Raw genomic sequence first — 19,815 nt, 5'->3', positions numbered from 1 at the left:
ATGCTGCGTTCATGGAAATTCGACACATCCTGACTATAGTTGGTGTATTTAATAATAAATGCAGATTATTTGCATACACATTTTTATCTTGGTATGTATAGTTCCTAAACTACCGTATAATGAAAGAGCAGATTTCTGCGAACTAGATAATAAAGATCACGTTTTTGTAATAGTACAATAATAAATATTGTAAATTCATGTATATACGAGCTAGTTTAAATTGATACCTATATACACATATATATTTTTTGTGTATTTACAGGTTGTAAGGATTTGCCTTCAGTTAAAAAGATTGTTTGTGCAGTATCTTTCAAGCGATAATGAAAACATTAAAAAATTCGTACAAGTCCGTGTTTGCTTAACTTTGCGTGACAAGATTTTTCTAAATTATTGGTGTTAATGGTCACATAACATCAGTCAATCCAAGTTTGTTATGTTTTTTTCAGTGGTAAATTGAGGATAAGACTTGGTTATTGTTTTATTAGTATTATTTTTTTATGAGACTGGCAAGACTCCAGCTGACATATTTCCGACAGCACCTGAAAGCATCAAAAACAGCCAATGAACGTCTAATACTAAGGGGGCTGGAACCAAGGACGGATTGCATTCATTTTTAGAAACCAAACTTGTTTCCAAGACTGTACTGTTCCATTTCAGTCATGTATATTGATACGAATGTGACCAATTAAATAAATGCACGTTTAAATATGACCTGGTATTACTCTTGCAGCTTGCAGGCAGACAAACAGCTTGCAGGATCTAAACCTACCAACAAGTTTTTAATGTCCAAAGCGCTAAAAATGACTATGCCCGTGACTGTGTTATTGTGTCGTTTTATCTCGTTGCAGAAATACCACTGTTTACATTTCTGCAGCCGTCAATGTTTACCCAGAGTGCACCGGGAGGAGCGCGTCAAGCTGGCTGGATTTCTCTGAAAAACGGAATATGCAATGAGGAATCTCCAAAATAACAGAAAAAACGAACCATATAAAATAATAGTGAGACATTATGTGTTAAATTGGTAAAAAGAATCAGACTTTTAAAGCTATATTATTTCGTCAGTTATGGTTTTATTCATAATGGGGTACATTAATGGCGAATAACTCTCCTGTCAGTTAATGCCTGTTAGCTCGGTGTTAAAGTGAGTCGAAATTCCTAAAACAAAGTATACAATTTGTTTGAAAAGTCTTTTATTTTATTTTATTCGGCGTACACACATGAACATAAACCCAACAAACACAGAGGCGATAAAAGGATGACATGAGGACATGATAAAAGAGATAAAATGATAACAGAATGTAAAGTTCTGGCTCCAAAGGAAACAAATGCTTTTATTTTTAAAGTTCCAACCGGATGTCGCAGTGACGTCCCCGTTGCCTTGACGCTCGGACGTGGAGGTGCATGGCGCAGCGAGGGTGACGAGGAATACATTTGCCAACCTTTGGATACTAAAGCAACGAAAAACAGCGGATATTTCTGGAAATCATGCAAAAATCCTGAAATGAGAGTGTGAGATGATACCACTTCCGAGAGTGTGGATAATTATCACTGCCCCGTTGATGAATACGAGCAGAACGGGTCTCAGGAATCGCTGCTGCAGCTGCATTCATAAACACTTCTTTAGGACTCACAACAAACCCTGAGCTTTGTTTGGGGGTGTTTTTTTGTTATTTTTTTCGGAACGGATTCCTGTTGTGCACAATGGCTGAAAAGAGTAAAACGAATATAGAGCATCTCGGTGGTGTTGTCAGGCTCAGAGAGGAACACGAAAAGGTAATTTGAGCACTAAGCACTTCCTTCCTACTAAATAACGTTAGCCAAGCCACGCGGTGGATCCCTGAGAGTCTTTGACCCACTAGTGTAACTCCTAAAAGTGTCCTTTTTAAAAAAAAAAAACTTTAAACGTAAACGTCCGTGCACTCGCTGTGTCTTGTGACTTGAAGGTGAGAGTTTTGCTGCTTTTACTTTCACGCACTTTTCCAGAAGCTTCCTCTCTTGCAGCCGCTCACATGTTCAGTTCTCGTTTAAATGTCGAGGGGGGAGGTAGGTGCTTTTCTCAAAGTTAGTTTCGTTTCTCTGTGCTGTTGTGCTCCTGCTGCGAGTTTTACTGGTGGGTGAATGTTGACTTTTAGGCTTTCGGGAAATGATCTTTAATTGTTTTTTTGAACTGTCCCAGTTTAATGGACGGTGGATGGTGGATCACCCCCCTCCCCTCTACAAATCAATATCCAGTCTCTGTTGTTTTTTTGTTTATGATGAGGACGTTTGAATTGTTATTGTGCTCACTGAGGGTGGGTGAATAAATGATCTTCTTATTACTTTTAACCTGAAAGATTGACAGACGGAGACGGAGGAGAAGGGACGTGTCCTGTCCAGATGTCCTCACCATTTGGCTGTCACCTTAACAGCTGTGTTTGTCTTCCTCTCATTGTTCCTTGAATTTCTTTGATTTATTGTGTCGCTTTCGACCGGGGGATTCTGTAATTATTTATAGCGCACTGTGTGTTCAAATACACCGATCAGCCACAGCATGAAAACCATAAAAAGTAAGTAACACCGAATCTTTTGGAGCCATCCCCAGCAGGATGCAGCCTGACACACAAATGAATTAGAAGCAGCTCATTAAGACCTGGACCTCAAATTCACTAGATCCCAAACTGATCGAGTGTCTGTGGGATGATCCACAGAGGCCCCTCCCTTCAACACATAGGACCCAAAGGCCCCCAGCTAACAACATCCTGTTTCCAGACACCACAGGACACTCTGAGAAAGTCCATGTCCATTCTCTAATGAGTCACAACTGGTCTGGAGTCACTAGGGAGACCTACACAATATTAGGAACGTGGTCATAATGTTATGCCTGATCGGTGTATGTAGAGGCGAGACTTTTTCAAGAAACCTTGCAATTCCAGTTGCCCTTGTTTCAGCCCTTTTTCTGGATGGACCACGGCCTGGATGATAGAAAATCTTCACAAATTTGACAAAGCTGAATCAAACTTGGTTCTTGTTCTTGAAGACGTTTCACCGCTCGCTGTTTCTGCGAGTGGCGCCCGTGTGAAACCCACGGTGTTCAGATGTAATTGGAGGAGTTTGTTTTGATCCTGTTTTCACCCCAATTCATGGGGCTGTAACAACATCTTAATGGCCTGACATTTGTATAGTTTATCCTTGCAGTGCCAGGCACTGGTTGTATTTACATGGATAATTTTTCTCCTATTCTGTTGAAATACACTGCCTGGCCACCAAAAAAAAAAAAGGGTCACACACTCTAATATTACGTTGGATCGCCTTTAGCTTAGATTACAGCAGCATTCACTGTGGCATTGTTTCGATAAGAAGCTTCTGCAGTGCTACAAGATTTATTTCCATCCAGTGTTGCATTCATTTTTCACCAACATCTTGTATTGATGATGGGAGAGTCTGGCCCCTGATCAAAGCACATCCCAGATATTTTCAGGGAGGTTCAGGTCTGGACTCTGTGGTGGCCAATCCATGTGTGAAAATGATGCTCCCTGAACCAGTCTTTCTACTACTAACATTGCCATCTTGGAATATACCTGTGCCTTTATTGAAGAAAAACTCCATTTTTGGAATAACCTGGTCATTCAGTATGTTCAGGTAGTCAGCTGACCTCATTCTTTGGGCACAATGTTGCTGAACTTAGACCTGAGCAACTGCAGCAACTCCAGATCATAGCACTGCACCTACAGGCTTATAGTGTAAACACTAGGCATGATGGGGGCATCACTTTATCTTCCATTGCTCCAGAGTCCAATCTTTATGCTCCCTAACAAACTGAAGCCTTTTTTTCCCGGTTAGCCTCACTGATTAGTGGTTTTCTTAAGGCTACACAGCTGTTCAGTCCCAATCCCTTGAGTTCCCTTCACATTGTACATGTGTGAATGCCCTTACTTTCATTATTAAACATGACCCTGAGTTCTACCGTTGTTTTTCTTCTATTTGAAGTGATCGCCCATCACCATCAACCAGGATGTTTTTCCTCAAAGACGATGGTTCCCTGCTATCCTTCCAGTTTTTATTTTCCCAATTTTAGTAGTTTATGCTTCAGTTTCCTTAGATGTTTCCTCTGCTTGATTCCTAAGATTTATTTATTCTTTTTTTTTGGCCAGGCAGTAGTATTTCTGATCTGAGAGCAATGTTTACACGGGCGTTTAAAAAGATCATCAGAACATCGTGGTCCATAGAGTTTTTGTAAACTATGGACACTCAGATCTGCTGAAAATGTTACAAACGTTACTACAACTTTTAATCCACTCAATAGAAGAAGAGCATCTATTCTGGTTCTGATCATCATTTGTTAAACGACTTGTTTTCACACTAGTTCTATGTTTCTGGTGAACATGTATAGAAGCAATTTATTGTAACGAGAGAAGCAATCGAAATAAGTCCTTAGCTGGTATTTAGTTTTATTTCCTAACATAAAAACTAGGCCAGGCCTACGTAACCACCTCAGAGGTGGTTACGTTAAGTATTTTTTTTTTTTTTTTTTTTTAATTCTTCTTAAGTTTAAATTCTGGTTCATGTATCATCTAAATACTAGTGTCCATGTAAAAGCTGCAGTTGGGAGTCTGATCGTGGCAGCTGAAGTTTCTCCCCTGATTCTTACAATATTCAATTACCAACACGTAACTGTTTTTCAATAATGAAATCATTTGTCCTGAAACAGGTGGTGAAAGACTGTGAAAGTCGGATTCAGCACTGGTAAGCTCCAACATTCCTATAGATTGTGTGAAGGTCAGTAGTCTGTAGAAGTGGTTTGCTTTCATATACCTCATGTAGCATCGGGCAGTAAAGAGCAGCTGGTCAATACGGTGATCCGTGTGAACTTTATTAGTTAGAAATATAGATAACAGCCTCTCTAATTGGCTCGAATAGGCCTAGATTTTTCTGTTGTCATATGTTGAGCAAATACCGTCATAAAAAAAGATTATCAATATGCTGTAGGCCTGTGTTTGAGTGATTTAAACTAATTTAGTCAAAGGTTCTGAACGCCCACACGGTGGTATTCAGGTTTTCTGTCCGATTTCCTAATGAACTGCCATGAAATGCTAAAGATGTATTACATATATATATATGTAAGCTGTTAGATGTCATTAGACGTCTGCACAGCTCCAGTGGACCAGTGGGTCCATTATAGGAAAAGAACACACATTACTATCTGAGGCGGTAAATCAGAAATTGACTAACAGAATTATTTTCTCCCAAGTCTTTCCTAATTTGATTTGCTAAAATTAGATTGACTGTTAGAGGTGTTAGTTTTAACAAAGTTGACGGAGACGTCAGCCCAGAGAATCTCTCTTCACAGAGAGAGAGAGAGACAAAGATGCAGGTGATGGAGACGTGGATGTGATTTGGGGAATTGAGACGAACCCTGTGTGCGGATATTTAGAGAAAGTACCGCTCTGATCCGACAGATTAAGTGGAAACACCTGTTTGATTGAACATAGCCGTGTAAGGGCTTTACAGGCGTCTAACCTTGTTACAGTAAGTGCATTTTCAGAGATGGCAAGCAGGGCGTTACCCTCAATATTCTTAGTATTGATTAGAAAGAGGGAAGTAGCAGTTGTATGTATGTAGTTTGCTGAAGACCAGCTCCGACTTATTATGATGAATGAAAAAAGTGATATGCTGAAGTGTCACTTTTTCTTTTGTCTTTTCATACTGTGATTTCTACGGCTACATTTCAGTCTTGAAACCTTGGCCAGTGTCTACTGTGTCTCTCTCAATGCGACATAAACACTAACAAAGCGCTATGGAAGGCAACATGTCATTCCTACAGAAACCTGTGCAGAACGAACAAAGTATTTTCCTAAAGCTCTGATAATAGAGAGAAGTTTTATTTGCCTGCAGACTGAACAAAGTCTCTGTAACCACTGCCCAATCTTCAACGCTGAAAACTATTCACCCAGCCACGGTCGCCTCACACAGGTGATTCCACTTGATCCTGACTGCACACTGTCTTCCTCTCTCCTGCTAGCTTCATGTTAGCACCTTTTAGGACAGGATTCACTCTCATTGTCACTGGTTTTATCTACTTTATGTACTAATTGGACAGATAAACCTGAAACACCTGTGTCGTAAAAAACATAAGACTTGTATGTGAATGAACGTGTGACTAGGCCTCAGTGTCACTCTTCGTCCCTATACTTGTACTTGCAGATGTACAATGCATTTCAGTGTGTGATTACTGGAAGAGCACACACTATGTAGTCTGATACCCTCCATTCATAGCAGACAATTTGAATTTTACAGTGTAACAGTGGCTCTGTTCTGTTGCATGCTTTCTGCAGGCTTATTTCATCTATATAACCACTGCACAAATCCTTTAAAAATACTGCAAAAGAAAGTGGAACATATATAGGGTATTTATTCATTTATTTATTGATGTCACTCTGTCTTGGACAAAGCTAACATGAAGCTTTGTATCCGTTTTATTTCGTGCAACGAAAAAAAAAGTAAATGTACACATCTGTATTCCTATAGAGCTAAAAAAAAATATTATAATTTATATTTTTAAGGCCAATTTCCCCATAATATCTTGTTGTCATTTATTTCCCCATAACCTGGGTCCGTGGCTTCAGATCAGAGCTGTGGCTCCAAGTAAAGTGAAAATATCGTTTTAATATCTGTCGAATCCTTTTGCAGGAAAAAAGTATCAGACGACTATGAATCCCTGCATGACCGCCTCCAAACTTTACCAGACCAACTGTCCTACGACATCATGGTGAGTTCTTAAACATCCTTAACTTTACAGAAACTGACCCAAAATAAATCATTCCTTGGTGGTCACTGAAAGTTACATTTCTCCTTTTTGTCCCACTTTCATGTCCACTTTCCACCACCTGCTTTTTTTTTTCTTTTTTGTTTTTAAGCTGTTTCTCTTTTGTTCTTCTAATCTTTTTCCGTCCACTGTGTTGTGAACAGGTGCCGTTTGGCCCCTTGGCCTTCATGCCTGGGAAGCTCGTGCACACCAACGAGGTCACGGTGTTGCTGGGCGACAACTGGTTCGCCAAGTGCTCCGCCAAGCAGGCTCAGAAAATCGTCGACCACAGGATGAAGTGTGAGTCTGTCCTCCCCGAACACACACACACACACACACACGGCACCTTGCGAGTTTGAGCTCTCGTCTCTCAGCGCCGCCGCTCATCCAGCAGAGGGTGTTGGTGCACCACGGCCACACAGGTTGCCTGAACCCTCAGGTGGCAAACCGGATTCATGTCGCGCCGCCATTCGCCTCCCACCAGAGTTGGACAGAACGCTAAGACGCTGTAACCGTCACTGTTTGTAACGACAGGCTTGTGACATTTGCAGGTTGTTGTTTTTCACATGTGGTTGATCTGCTGCAAGCTGCAACACATATTTGCAGCTCCTTGATTCACTTGTTACAAAGTCACCGCCGCCGCGGCCTAGGTTGCGATGACGTCGTTGGATGCTCTGCTGTGCCTCGGTGGTCGAACCCCGTCCTGTCAGCGTAGCGACGCTGCGGCGGATTTGTTCAATCTAACGCGCGTCGACCTGTGCGTTAACCCCGCTGCTCGTTCTGGGTCTGAAAAACCTCATATCAAGTCAAATGGGCCCAAGTAACGATCTCTGATGTGAACATTATTAGAATGTTTAGTGAAGCAGAAATGTGCTGCCACGGCCCATCCGCACCCCTTCCCACTCCCCCCCTGCCCCCCGCCCCCCCACGCCCTCCCCACCGTCTCCTGACCCTGCCCTCCCTGCTATTACAGAGCTAAGTGCTGTAATACAAACATAGCTAGCTGAGATGTGTCAGACAGCGGCTGAGTTGTCAGGCCGTCTGTGTTTGACCTTTCCTCACTTTCAGTTGATGCACTGACTGGAGGGGCTCCCGATCGCCATGGAAACAAGGGCCCTCTGCTGCTATTAGTGAAAGGGCTTAATTGTTGTGAAGATTTAATGATCCGGAGTAGTATTCAGGGCAGAAGATATTATGAACTGTTTGTGTCATCATTTTTCATCCCCCCCCCCCCCCCCCTCCACAACTTGTTTAGGATTTTAACTCTTCAGCAGCTGGTTGTCATCACCGCGTTAAATGTTTTATTGTAATCTGTGTAAATCTTCTTCACGTTTGTTTTTGCCTCTTCCTTCCCCGAGTGCACATGCTGATGATATTGTGTCTCTTTTGTCCAGATGTGAAGAACGAATTAGACGATCTGTCCAAGACGGTGAAAAACTTTGAAGCCAGACTCGGGTTCGCAAAGGATTTGGAAAAGATCTCAGCCGTACGTCTCCGCGACCTTAAAGACTTTTAACACGCAAGCTATTCTGTAAAAAGGCAAATGTTTGTTGACTTTAGCGTTTTTTTTTTGATCCTCAGAGTAAAGGAGACTATGCTGACATAAGAGAGGAGGTCGGAATCATCGACTCCGCCATCACCAAAGGTATCTTTATCTATCCGCATCTCTTCTGCCCTCATTTCACTTGTTCATTATGGCTCATGAGAAGGCAAACAAAGCCATTGCGTAAATCTACACCATAATGAGGTTGTTTAGGCCTAAGTATTTCTTTTCTACCGTGTATGCTTTATGAACAGGAAAGCAAAGAATAGCTCACAAACCAAATTCTAAGCCCAAGCTGGATGCAGTGTTCGATCTGAAAGAGGAGGATGAGGAAAACAAAGGGGAAAGGAAGAATATATTGACCGAGGAGGAGCTGTGGGCTCGGCTGGATGAGCTGGAGAAGCTGGAGGAGCTGCAAGATGAGCAAGACAGGTACATGAACACAACCAGGTCGACATCTCACTCAAAAAAAAAATTCAAATTAATCATGGAGATATTTTCTGTTCAGATTATCTGACAACGCAGACATGAATGGAGAGGACACGTCATCTTCTTCCTCAGAGGAGGAGAAGGAGGCGGACGCTGCTCCTCCAGTAAACGGGCTGAGTTTGAAGCCGAGCTGGTCCTCCATGCCTCACAGTAAAGAGCCGCTCAGCACAGACAGGAAAGAGGAGGAAGACTACGAGGAAGAGGAGGGAAACTCTTTGCCCACCATCTACTTCTCTCACACGGTCGAACCCAAGAAGGTCGGGGTGATGATAACTCGGAACGTTTTGCAGATTTGACGTTCATTCAGTTTTAATGCTGCAGAGTGTTTCTCATTTACTTCAACCTTTCCTGTGTTTTTGTTTTTGCCTCAGGTGAGGATAAACACAGGAAAAAACACCATGTTGAAGTTCAGCGAAAGGAAAGAACAGAAGGAACACTCGAAGAGGAAAAAGAAAAATGGCCACAGTAATGGACATCACGAACTTTACAAAATCACTACACCAGCAGACATTTACAGGTAAAAACAACACATTCAGGCACGTTTATCAAACCAGCTGTGGTGGAAATTGTCTCTGAAAGATGTAGCGCTCCCAAACTGAAAGCAGGGGTCCTCAACCTTTCCCAGGACAAGGACCCCGAAGTGATGAGAGATTAAGTAGGGACCCTCTACCTATATATGTGTTCTATATTAAACTCAGTCTAGTGCTATTTATAAGTATACATAATTATTGTCATTTGGCATTAAATGTTAAGCTGTTTAAATAATACACAGGTTAAAATGTTCATTCAAAAATGCAACAGTAGGGTGGCCATGTAACTGCCGTAAACATAAACATATATATAACTGTATAAGTGAAATGAAAAGATAAAGAAAATGAAAAAGTTGGCTGATGGGAGCGAGCTGCACTGTTAGCTTCTCTGCTGCTAATATTGCAGCAGTGATGGGGGCGGGGCCTACTGTGTACAGGAAACTTAGATTGACAGGTCTAGTGTGGGTTTCTGAATGAAACTGTGCACTGTTGAGACAGCTCCTGTATCTCTGAATGAGTGAAGTGCTGAAAGACAGATGACGTCTTCCGCCTCCGTTTATAACTTTACTAAAACATGTTGGATACATGTTAATGTGTATTTAAAAAATAATCGATTTGTGGGGGAAATTTTACCCCCTGCAGTTCCTCCGCGGTTCCCCTGTTGAAGACCTATGGTTTAAAGCAGGGGTGTCAAACACACGGCCTGCAGGCCAAAACCGGCCCTCTGGAGCGTCCAATCTGGCCCACGTGATGAATTTGCAAAGTGTGAAAATTATGCTTATTCATACTACTGCGCAGTGTTGCACAAGGACCTCGCACACAGCTGGTGTGAGATATTTATACCTGTGCTCTCCTCAGTCTAGCTCTGTCACAACTTATCCAAACTAACACAAAACGTTATTTATAGGTTACTATGCTATAAGGTTACTGGTCCGGCCTGCTTGAGATCAAATTGGGCTGTTTGTGGCTTCTGAACGACAATGAGTTTGACACCCCTGGTTTAGAGTATTTGAGTGTGTTATAACTACAATAGGAGACCACTGCAGCCTTATCACACAAAGTGGCGGGTGGATCTCAAAAGTACAACAATGTTCACAAAGGCAGATATTGTCATGCAGTTGGTTAGCTTCCCACAGCTAAGAATACATGAAGATGACCATAACTAAACCCACATTACTGTCACACAGAAATAGGAAAAAGTCCCTTTTTATGACCTAGTCAGTGTCTCCTTAACCGTCCAATAAATCAACAAGAAGAGAGTAATAATAACCTGAACAAAAACACTATGTTTGTGGTTGAAAATAACACAGTAAGAAGAACAAAATCCAAACCATTCTTTGAATTAATGATCAGCTAGTATCTTCACTTCCACACAGCTGACTACATTTAAATTTTTTTTTTCTGAAAATAGGCTCCGTTCTGCTCACTCATCCCTCTGTAACCGGTAAAACTGGTCCGTTGTTTTCCGACAGATTGTTTGTGGACGTGAAGAACGGGGAGCCCATTCCCAGGAAGTCCATTCTCAAGTCGCGCAGTCGAGAGAACAGCGTGTGCAGCGACACGAGCGAGAGCAGCGCGGCGGACTTCGACGAGCGCCGGGTGATCGGACGCGGCTTCAGCCACGACGAGGCGACGCACAGCGACACCAGCGACGGCATCACGGAGGAGGACAGCCCCACGGTGGCGCCCCTGCAGCCCGCCAGCCGCTTCGAGGTTAGAAGACGACGCGGTTCGAGTTTCTCGCCGCTTGCAGGCTGCACGCCAATGCCTCTGTTCACTATGTGTAGAATTGATTTATGAAGATGACAGCCTCTTAGTTTCAGTTTCCAAAATGAGAGCATGACTACCACACATACATCTTAAAGTTGACACTTAAAGTGTGACTTGAATGCGACGGTGTGAACAAGAAAACACAGCATGAAAGCAGCTGTTCAGTTTCAGTGGAGAGAAAGTGGTTAGCCATCTATTACCGACATTATTATCTTTATTTCCTTCTCTTTCCAAGGCCTTTTCGGGTACAGTGGTAGAAAAGGACCCCATGCCTACAGCTGTCCCTCATCTGACCATCGCTCCGCCGGCTCTACCAACCATCCCGGAGAGGAAACAGGAGGAGGTGGTGCCAGATGTTGCTCCGCCCCAGCAGGCCACGAAAAGAGTTTCAAAGTTCAAAGCTGCCAGGTTGCAACAGAAATGACTGTTAAAGAGAAAACACCCCCTACTTTCACACTAACGTCTCTTCTTTTCTTTTTTTTTTCCTCCTAAGCGTCTTCTTAACGATAAGTGAACAAACAAAAAAAAAGTCATCCTCTCTTTTGCTCACCTTTCATCCACTTATACTCTTAATCATACAGGGTTTCTGTAATTAAATATGACTGTTCAGTGACAAGTACAGTAGCAACATTAGCCAATCAGTCTTGTGTGTGCTTTTTAACAAGCTGCAGACGCTCTTTAACGCCGTCTCGTTTGCTTCTTACAGTACAAAAGGCATTTCTTTCTGTTGGGCTTGTTTTTGCCGTCTGTCGTACCACACTTCCGTTGATTCTTGCTGTCGCCTGGTTAGGTAAGACTGTAGGCTTTGCCACATAGAAACGAGTTGCCTTGTTTTCTTTTCTTTTCCCAAGTATCGATCGTTGAGCACAGTCGGGTGGCTCTCATTTATCGTCTCGTAACCTGCCTAATGAATGTACGTTTTCCTTTGTGACGAGCTTTATGTAAAAAAAAAAAAAAAAAAAAAAGAGGAAAATAAATGATTTTGACTACAATCTTTAAGTCCTCTTTGTCACATGAAAGATTCTCTTACGCTTCCCCAGAAGAGATCACAAACAAACCAAATAGATTTTCTCCGATTCTTCCACACTACATAATAATAATAATAATAATAATAATAATGAGTAATGGTAAAACATTTTCTCCTCCTGACACTTGGTGTAAATTGGTTTGGTGTTTAAACAGCTATTACAAGACGCCGACTGCGCCAATATGGGTTTTAATGAATTATTGTTAGTCAGTGTGAATTCCCTGTTGTGCGTTAAAATTTGAAGAGATAACTAAAGCAGCAGCCCAAATTGCAGCCAAACTTTCAGAAAGAACAACGTTCCATCAGTGCTGAGCGCGAAATCCCTCCTCCAGTCGGTAAACGGCGCTCTAACGGTGGCCTGAATAAAAAAAGAAGGTCCTCACCGAGCCAGAAAGACGTCGATCGGGCTACAGAAGCAACACCAAAAGTTTCACTTCTAAAGACCAGAAGAAAGTCTGTTTATTTAGAGATCAGACTCAGCAGCTCATGCTTTGCGGTCACTGAGATCAGGGAAAAGCCTGAGTTTGAGATGAGAGGTGAAATCTTTCTAGGAATTAAAAAAATAAGTTGTATTTTACAAGAATAAAAAGTTCTGAACCCATATGTAGCAACAACACACAATAAAATCTACAATATATAAAAGATTAATGTACTTAGCAATGGTGGTGAATTAAACTGGCATTGATACAGAACAATAAACTGGTAATGGCATAGCAGCATCATAAATAAGTAATGTAGAAGCAAGTGAGGATTTTTTTTTCTTTTATTTATCCAAAATAGTGCAGGTTTTCTAGTGGTTTCCTTCATTTGATTCTGGATTTGATATTCGTGTATCCTTCAATCTTTTTAATCTGTAACTTTTATAGCCATTATACACTTTTTTAATATAAAATCTTGACCTAAAAAAGAAACAAAAACAATTTGTGCATTTTTAACCTCCTGAGACCCGAGGTTTTTCCACCGTATGAGATTAGTACGACCTAAGATGTATGAAAACTAAGCATCATCTTTGAACAGGAAGTAGAACTTTTGAAAAAAAAAAAAACTCCCTATTATTTTATTATTTATATATTATAATAAAGTCACTCATGAGTGACAAAATATAAATCTGTTTATTTTAATACCTGAACATGACTGAGCAAAGACAGAACAATGAAGTCCCAATGTCCTCAAACGAGTACTTGCTAATTAGCGACGTTGTAGCTCGTTGCTATTGATAAAATTTGTGAAATTTGCACATCATATCAAGCTAGAAACATTAATAACAATAAATAAATTAGTTTCATCTGTAAAATTCAATGATGTTTTCTGCCACGTACACTTTTGTCCTGTTTTCCACTGTAGAATGAATTCTCTTATCATGTTTTTACACCGACTACTGTATTGACCCTTTCCTACCACCAGATGGCAGATTAAAGCATCCACCAATGAGGACAACGGGTTTAAATGAAGCAGAATATAAAAGCTGTGATTTAATGTCCCCATATGAGGATGCTGGGTCTCAGGAGGTTAGTACTAATAATTTCATGAATCAAGAGGAAGATCTGAGTTGGGTTCATTTTAAACTGTGTACATTTTCTACTATGCTTTGATACAGGTGAGCGATGTCATTTAACCTTTAGTGGACCTGTAAAAGTTTATCTTGATGGATTTACCTGCTTTTTTTTTTTAGTTTTTAGTTTTGATTATTAGCCCAGCAACTGATACACACCGCTGCACTTCATCCATCCCCCAAAAGCAGCTTTAATTAAAGCCATGGCTTATGAGTTGAAGGGCTATCACTCCCCTTTTAGTTAAACGGTGGGAGTGTAGGTCTCTGATAAGAAGCTTTTAAACAGGTCCTGAGGTGACTCCCCCCACCTCACGGCCCCCTCCTCCCTCTGCCCTTCTCTTTCATCAGGATTATTTCTCCAACATGAAAATCCAGGTAGCACGAGGCAGATTAGGCAACGCTTAACATGCTAGCGTTGTGTTGGTGAGACACAGATCAATGGACTTATGTAGGCTAAGCTGTGAAGGTATAGCAGCTAACAGCAGAACTACCTTTCAAAGAAATCTAGCATACGAACTATGTAATGAGCCGGGACGCACTGGCAATCTACACTTCAGGGATTACGAGGGGATTTTAAGAGTTGCGTGATGAAGGATTCGAGCAGGTATTGTTGTCCAGACAGGTGCTCGGGCCTGGGAGGAGGGAGAAGGGAGGGAGGGAGGGTGTTCAGGAAGTTTTGCACTTGGCTCCAAACGACAGAAGAATGGATTAAACAGCAGCCGGAGTATCTCCTTCGCTGCTATTTGAACATGTGATTAAAGATTCAAGTGTCATGTGCTTAGATCATTTACACGCGTGCCCTATAAGAGCAACTGGTTTCCGTTCGCTAATGAACTTCAAGTAGGAGTCACACGGGAGGGATATGTGTTTCACGTCGCTCTTCCCATCCTCAGGTTCCCGTCTTACATCGCTTTAATTTCTGTGGTGGTTGTTTCTTTAGTCAGAACAGCTATTAAATAATCACCAGGGGCGTCACTAGGTTTTAAACAGAGTGAGGGGGCTTAGTCCCCAGGAGATGCACCGGATGTGAGCGAAAGTAGCCCGTGAGCACGTGGACTGGATTTTCAGTGATGTGGCGCGGAGCAAGTGGAATGGGTTTGATAACACTGAAGGGGCTCACTCCACCTGCCGCGGTGAAGTGAAGGGAAACAGGACGGATTTATGATCTAAGTTATCATTATTTTATATAGTTACTTATTTAAACTCATACTTTATGTTGAATAAATAAAACAACACCAAAATGTTCAGGGGGGCTTCAGCCCACCTGAAATAAGCCTAACAACGCTGTTACTATTTTCCGTTAGTATTTTAATAATGTTATTTGGTAACAGCTGATCAAAAGTCAGGACTTCTGCCTTTACTTGTCTTGTTCACTGTTGCCCATGAAGTTGGAATAAATATTTTGCACATCCTCTCCTGAAATGGTTGTGACAACGTGATTTATTCCCAACATATCAAGTGTGCATCTTCTCAAAACTTTATCAATTGACCTCCTCCAAACATGTGATGGATGTGGATACATAGGTCAAAGGTCAAAGAGTTTTATCATTTCAACCATATATAGCAGGTGCAGCACATATTGAGCTGAGAGGATGTTCTTCCAGGATCACGGAGCTACAATACAAGGGAATGAGTATAAAGTGTGTGTGTGTGCAACCTATTCAGACAATACAAGACGGTGCAGACAGTGACACCAGTGTAAAGGCAAATAATTCAACAGAGACAGCGCAAAACACTTGGAATAAAAAGAGGAACGTGTCTGAGAATATAATTATTCTGACTTTATGAGCACAAGTGTAAATTCTTTTTTTGTTGTTTGTGCTTCTCTTGTGGTCATTTTGCTATAGACCAAAAAAAAGTTAAGTGACAGATTAATCATTAGTTGCAGCCTTGATAAGTAACTGGCTTGCATGACCTCTTAAACTTTGCAGCTTTAAAGAATCACAGCACGTCTCTTGCAGCTGCAAGGACCTGTTGCAGTGTCGCTGTCTTTCACGTTCACGTTGTGTTTTATTTTTTTCGATCGAAATATCTGGCATGAATATAAATCTCGGTTTTTCTAGGTTTTCCGAGAGGAATCTGGCGTGCTTTCACTTATTTGCAGTGAGATGACGTATCCTCCGAGCTTTCTCGTGTGAAGGTCAGCTGGAAAGTAGAAGTGTGATAGATGTTGCGAGCGCCCAATTAGGCTTCCTTAATGGAGCCATTTTCCAACTGAAGTGCTAAATCACGGAGGTAGAACCCCTTTTCTTCCTGAATATGCCAACAAAATAAATAAATAATGCGCTGACAAATAAAGCGGTAAACAGCTGCTCCGATACACGGCGGCGAACACAACCGTCTGCGTTACTATTCCGTCCGATTTTAAAGATTCCAACACCGTCTCATGATTTCACAACTTTTTCATCGTAATACTCTTGCGGGTAATCCCCCTAGTAAATGTGACATGGCTTGTACCGCATAATATTTCCACATGCATGATTTACAGATACAGGATTGATGAGGTCTGCGTTCTGGAGACGCCGGTGCACATTTTACGCACGCTGTCAGTCTGTTACGCTTACATACCAGCGGCCAGATGAGGGAGACATACGGCTTCGGGACATGTCGAAGTATCCCGAGTATTTTTTTTTTTTTTTTTTTTTAATAAGATTTCATTACCTCTTTCTTCAATTGGAAATACTACAGAGCAACGCGGCGCACTGTTCGGCTCCGTCTGACCGAGGCGTTTAAACGTTTGGTTTGGAGAAGAGAAATCGACAGTTGAAGAGGGAAAGCTGGCTCCTACCGTGTGCTGGGCGTTTATGATAAAGCGTCTGAAGCGTACAGTCCGTCAGTCAGCACTCAGTCATCCAGTTCAACATCACTCCACGCTGAACTCTAGCTGTCACACCGCGTCCTCGGCGCCTCCTCGGACCGGCCAGGTAAGAGAAACACTGCCTCCTCTTTAACATTTACTCAAGTTATTCGTGAAAAGTTTCTGACGGGTTCGATTCCGACAGACGCGAGATGCCACTTCTGGCTTTCCCTTTTTGTTTTGTTTCAAAGTAAGTGGTAGCTGATGGGTGAAAGGTGACCGAGGAATGTGGTGTCGTTGAAATGAGTCGATGTGTTTCCTCCGTGTTTATTGTGCATACGACTTGTGTACTTAGAGCCTTAAGATTTTCAACACGACCTTCCGTCATGTGATATCATGTCATTCCATATCGATCTCTAAAAATTTCATGTTCGTATGTAATTGCAATACACAGACTCCGCGTGTGACTGTCTGTTCATGGAGTTGTGTGGCTCTGACTGAGAATGATGAATCAAGGTGTTTGTGCATCACAATGTCCAGTTTGTCCGATATGTATTAAAACCATCCAGCTGCTTGATGCAAACCACACACTTCCTATGTTTAATTTCAAAAGGGATCAGCCTGTATGTGAGCCTGCAAGTTTCAGAGGCTACGCTCCAGATTCTGTAAGATTTTTTTAAGTGTCACCTGTACACAGAGTGGCAAAGCCACTTCCAAAGCCACCATCACCCTCCGCCTCCCCCTTCCTCCTGTTTCCAAATGCTCTCCTTTGAAGCGATGATGCCCCATCTGTCATATGTGAGCAAAGAGAGACCATGCTCTGCTCTTCTCAATTACTGAATTCTCCTCATGCCAGCTCCGGTGGGACAGGAGGAGGAGCAGGTGGGTGGCAGTCAGTGCGATCAATCAACATGAAATATTCAGCTTTGAATATACACATCATTTACTGCTGCTGCGGCTGCTGTCCTTGTTAGAAGCATCCGGAAAAAGAGTTTGTCTGAAACATTTTGTAGCTGGGACCATAAGCTCTGACACAATTCCTGATATATATATATTTATATATATATATATATATATATATATATATATATATGTGGGGGCAAGTGTGAGTGTGCTCAGGTGACTGTGGCGTCTGAATTGAGGGGCGTCTAAAATTATTATCATCATAACTGGGAGGAAATTAGAAAGAGGGAGGGGGAGTGGATGCAACTGTATTAAATGTAGCGCCACAGCCGACTTCTCATTATGCCGCAGTAAATTCATACGGCTTACATGACAAAGCTCTGCTTGGCAACTTTCTCCCCTGGTGGAGGCACTTGTTTGAAAACCAGGCACATGATTTGAATATCTGTAATCCACGCTGAAATCAACAGGCCAGATGAACTTTTTGGCACCCTCCTACCACCACACTGAGTGGGATTTTCTCCCCCCCACCACCCCCACCAAAAAAAAAAAAAAAAAAAAAATGCCTAAGCTATTTAGACTTAGCCTTAAATACACTTGAAAGGGGGAAAAGGCATGCAAAAGTTATTGGATTTGCATTTCCCAACGTGGAAAGCAGAAATCACGAAACTTTGAAATCGTATCAGAGGGACGAATCGGAAACCGTTCCAATCACTCAAACTCTTCAGGAAACTTTTAATCTCCTAAGTGTCTGCCTTGTGATGATAATAATATCTCTGTGATGTTGCCTCATGAAATTTGCCTGAGTACCATGGCCCTAAGTATTTGAGCTATGAGGCAATACAGTGAAAAGCATAGCCCCCTCATATGAGAACACAACAGTGAATAATTAATAACCTTGCTCCCAATTCCAGGAAAACAATAGCATATTGTAGGAACGCTGCACTAATTTAACTAGGGGAGAGAAAAAAAAAAAAAAAAGTCGACAACTTTAACCAAATCTGGAATGCATCGCCATTGTCTGCCTGACTTTTTTCTAACTACTGTTGCTCTACACACTCGGCCGTGCTGCCGTGTGCTCCTACGATGTGCCGTATATCGTTGTAGTGTATTGTTGTTTGCCTTTGAGATTAATCAGAACCCATTAAATATCCCTCTCTCACCTGCTGGCAGTATGCGAGGTGGAAGTGCACATGCAGGAAGCTATTTTCCACAGGCCTCCTCTCTTGGCTGTCAGCTCCCATTAAGGGGGAAGGTGTCATATCTGTAACACAGCTGAGTGCAGATGGCAGAGTGGAGGGGATGGCTCACCGATTTAAACAATGATTAATGAACAGAGATGGAAAACAAATTACATTGGACTATTGGAGGCAGGGAATTGTTTTTATGAAAATGTTAATTGTGTCTGCCAGGCTGATACCAGGAGTGGGGGAAGGGTGGAGTGAGGGCAAGGCAGGCGAGGCAACCGAGGGGCTACTGATAGGACGTCTACTACTCCCCTGGCTCAGATTATCGGCGTGTCTCAGCATGCGGTGTTTAATACCGTACCTTGGCTTTAAGACCTCTAATGTGCCATAACTTTCAAGGTTTGGCTTTTTATGATGAACCCCATGAAGAATTGTCGCCCACCACTGCACCAATTAGCGTTATCTCTAATAATAAGTGGTTGTAAGTGACGAGAGAAGGCGCCCTGTTCTAGTTGTAATTATTGCAGGCGGGTGCAGCTGCACTACTTAGGGAGATGATGATAATTATTTTTCCTTTTTTTTTTCATTGCGGGTTGATTATTTAAGAGCATCATACACTCATCAGAGTAATCAGGAGAGAGTGATTAGTGAAAATCCACGAGGCTAACAGCTGCCACATTAAACACTTGCCTCTGTTGCCAACACACAGAGGCACAGCCCTTCCACAGGACAGAGACCGACGAAAGCACTTCACCTTCAAACTCCGGGACCACGCGCGTTTGTTAGAAAGCCAAGGTTCGAGTTATTGCGGAACATTCAGAGTAAACCGGAGCTCTCTCCGTGAAAAGGCACATTGTTGCGCGCCAAGGTCGGTCTTCGGTTGCTTTTGGTGCACGAATAAGACGGGAAGGGGAGTCAAAAGTTTGATACGGCATTCTGGGGGAAGTGTGGGAAACAGAGACAGGTACGATACTCTCCTCCTCCAGAAGTGCCTGCTAATGCAATACGATAATAGAAACTCGGAACGCTCTGCCCATTACGCTGATATCGCTTGTGATCCCAATATGACATCCAGAAAAAATCTCAAATAGAAGTGTGTCCGGTGTTCATGCGGCGTCGCCTGCCACTGTGTAAGGCCCGCTAAACTAAGGGCTAATTCTCTTAGCCCAGATGTTGCCTGAGCACAGTCCTGGGATCCCACTGGGTTGATGAGCTCAATCAGTGAAATGATGAAAA

At 42.2% G+C, this 19,815-nt stretch overlaps 1 protein-coding gene across 1 annotated transcript; it reads left to right on the top strand.

Annotated features, from left to right (window-relative positions):
* Positions 1-1,355: 1,355 nt before the first annotated feature.
* Positions 1,356-12,105, top strand: uri1 (URI1 prefoldin like chaperone). Its single transcript, XM_047597142.1, has 11 exons — positions 1,356-1,773; positions 4,688-4,722; positions 6,667-6,745; positions 6,946-7,081; positions 8,176-8,267; positions 8,363-8,426; positions 8,579-8,756; positions 8,833-9,070; positions 9,185-9,330; positions 10,816-11,056; positions 11,349-12,105. The coding sequence occupies exons 1-11, from the start codon at positions 1,702-1,704 to the stop codon at positions 11,535-11,537; spliced, it is 1,470 nt and encodes a 489-aa protein (XP_047453098.1). The 5' UTR covers positions 1,356-1,701; the 3' UTR covers positions 11,538-12,105.
* Positions 12,106-19,815: the final 7,710 nt, after the last annotated feature.

The sequence above is a fragment of the Mugil cephalus genome, chromosome 10 (assembly GCF_022458985.1).
Source record: "Mugil cephalus isolate CIBA_MC_2020 chromosome 10, CIBA_Mcephalus_1.1, whole genome shotgun sequence".
Taxonomy (NCBI): domain Eukaryota; kingdom Metazoa; phylum Chordata; class Actinopteri; order Mugiliformes; family Mugilidae; genus Mugil; species Mugil cephalus.
This window is presented reverse-complemented; position numbering and strand designations above follow the sequence as displayed.

Excerpts from the sequence above, each read along its gene's own strand:
- uri1 (XM_047597142.1), top strand. The coding sequence starts at position 1,702 with ATGGCTGAAAAGAGTAAAACGAATATAGAGCATCTCGGTGGTGTTGTC. Across the intron at positions 4,723-6,666 it reads GAAAGTCGGATTCAGCACTG|GAAAAAAGTATCAGACGACT; the intron begins GTAAGCTCCAAC and ends ATCCTTTTGCAG. Across the intron at positions 7,082-8,175 it reads CGTCGACCACAGGATGAAGT|ATGTGAAGAACGAATTAGAC; the intron begins GTGAGTCTGTCC and ends TCTTTTGTCCAG.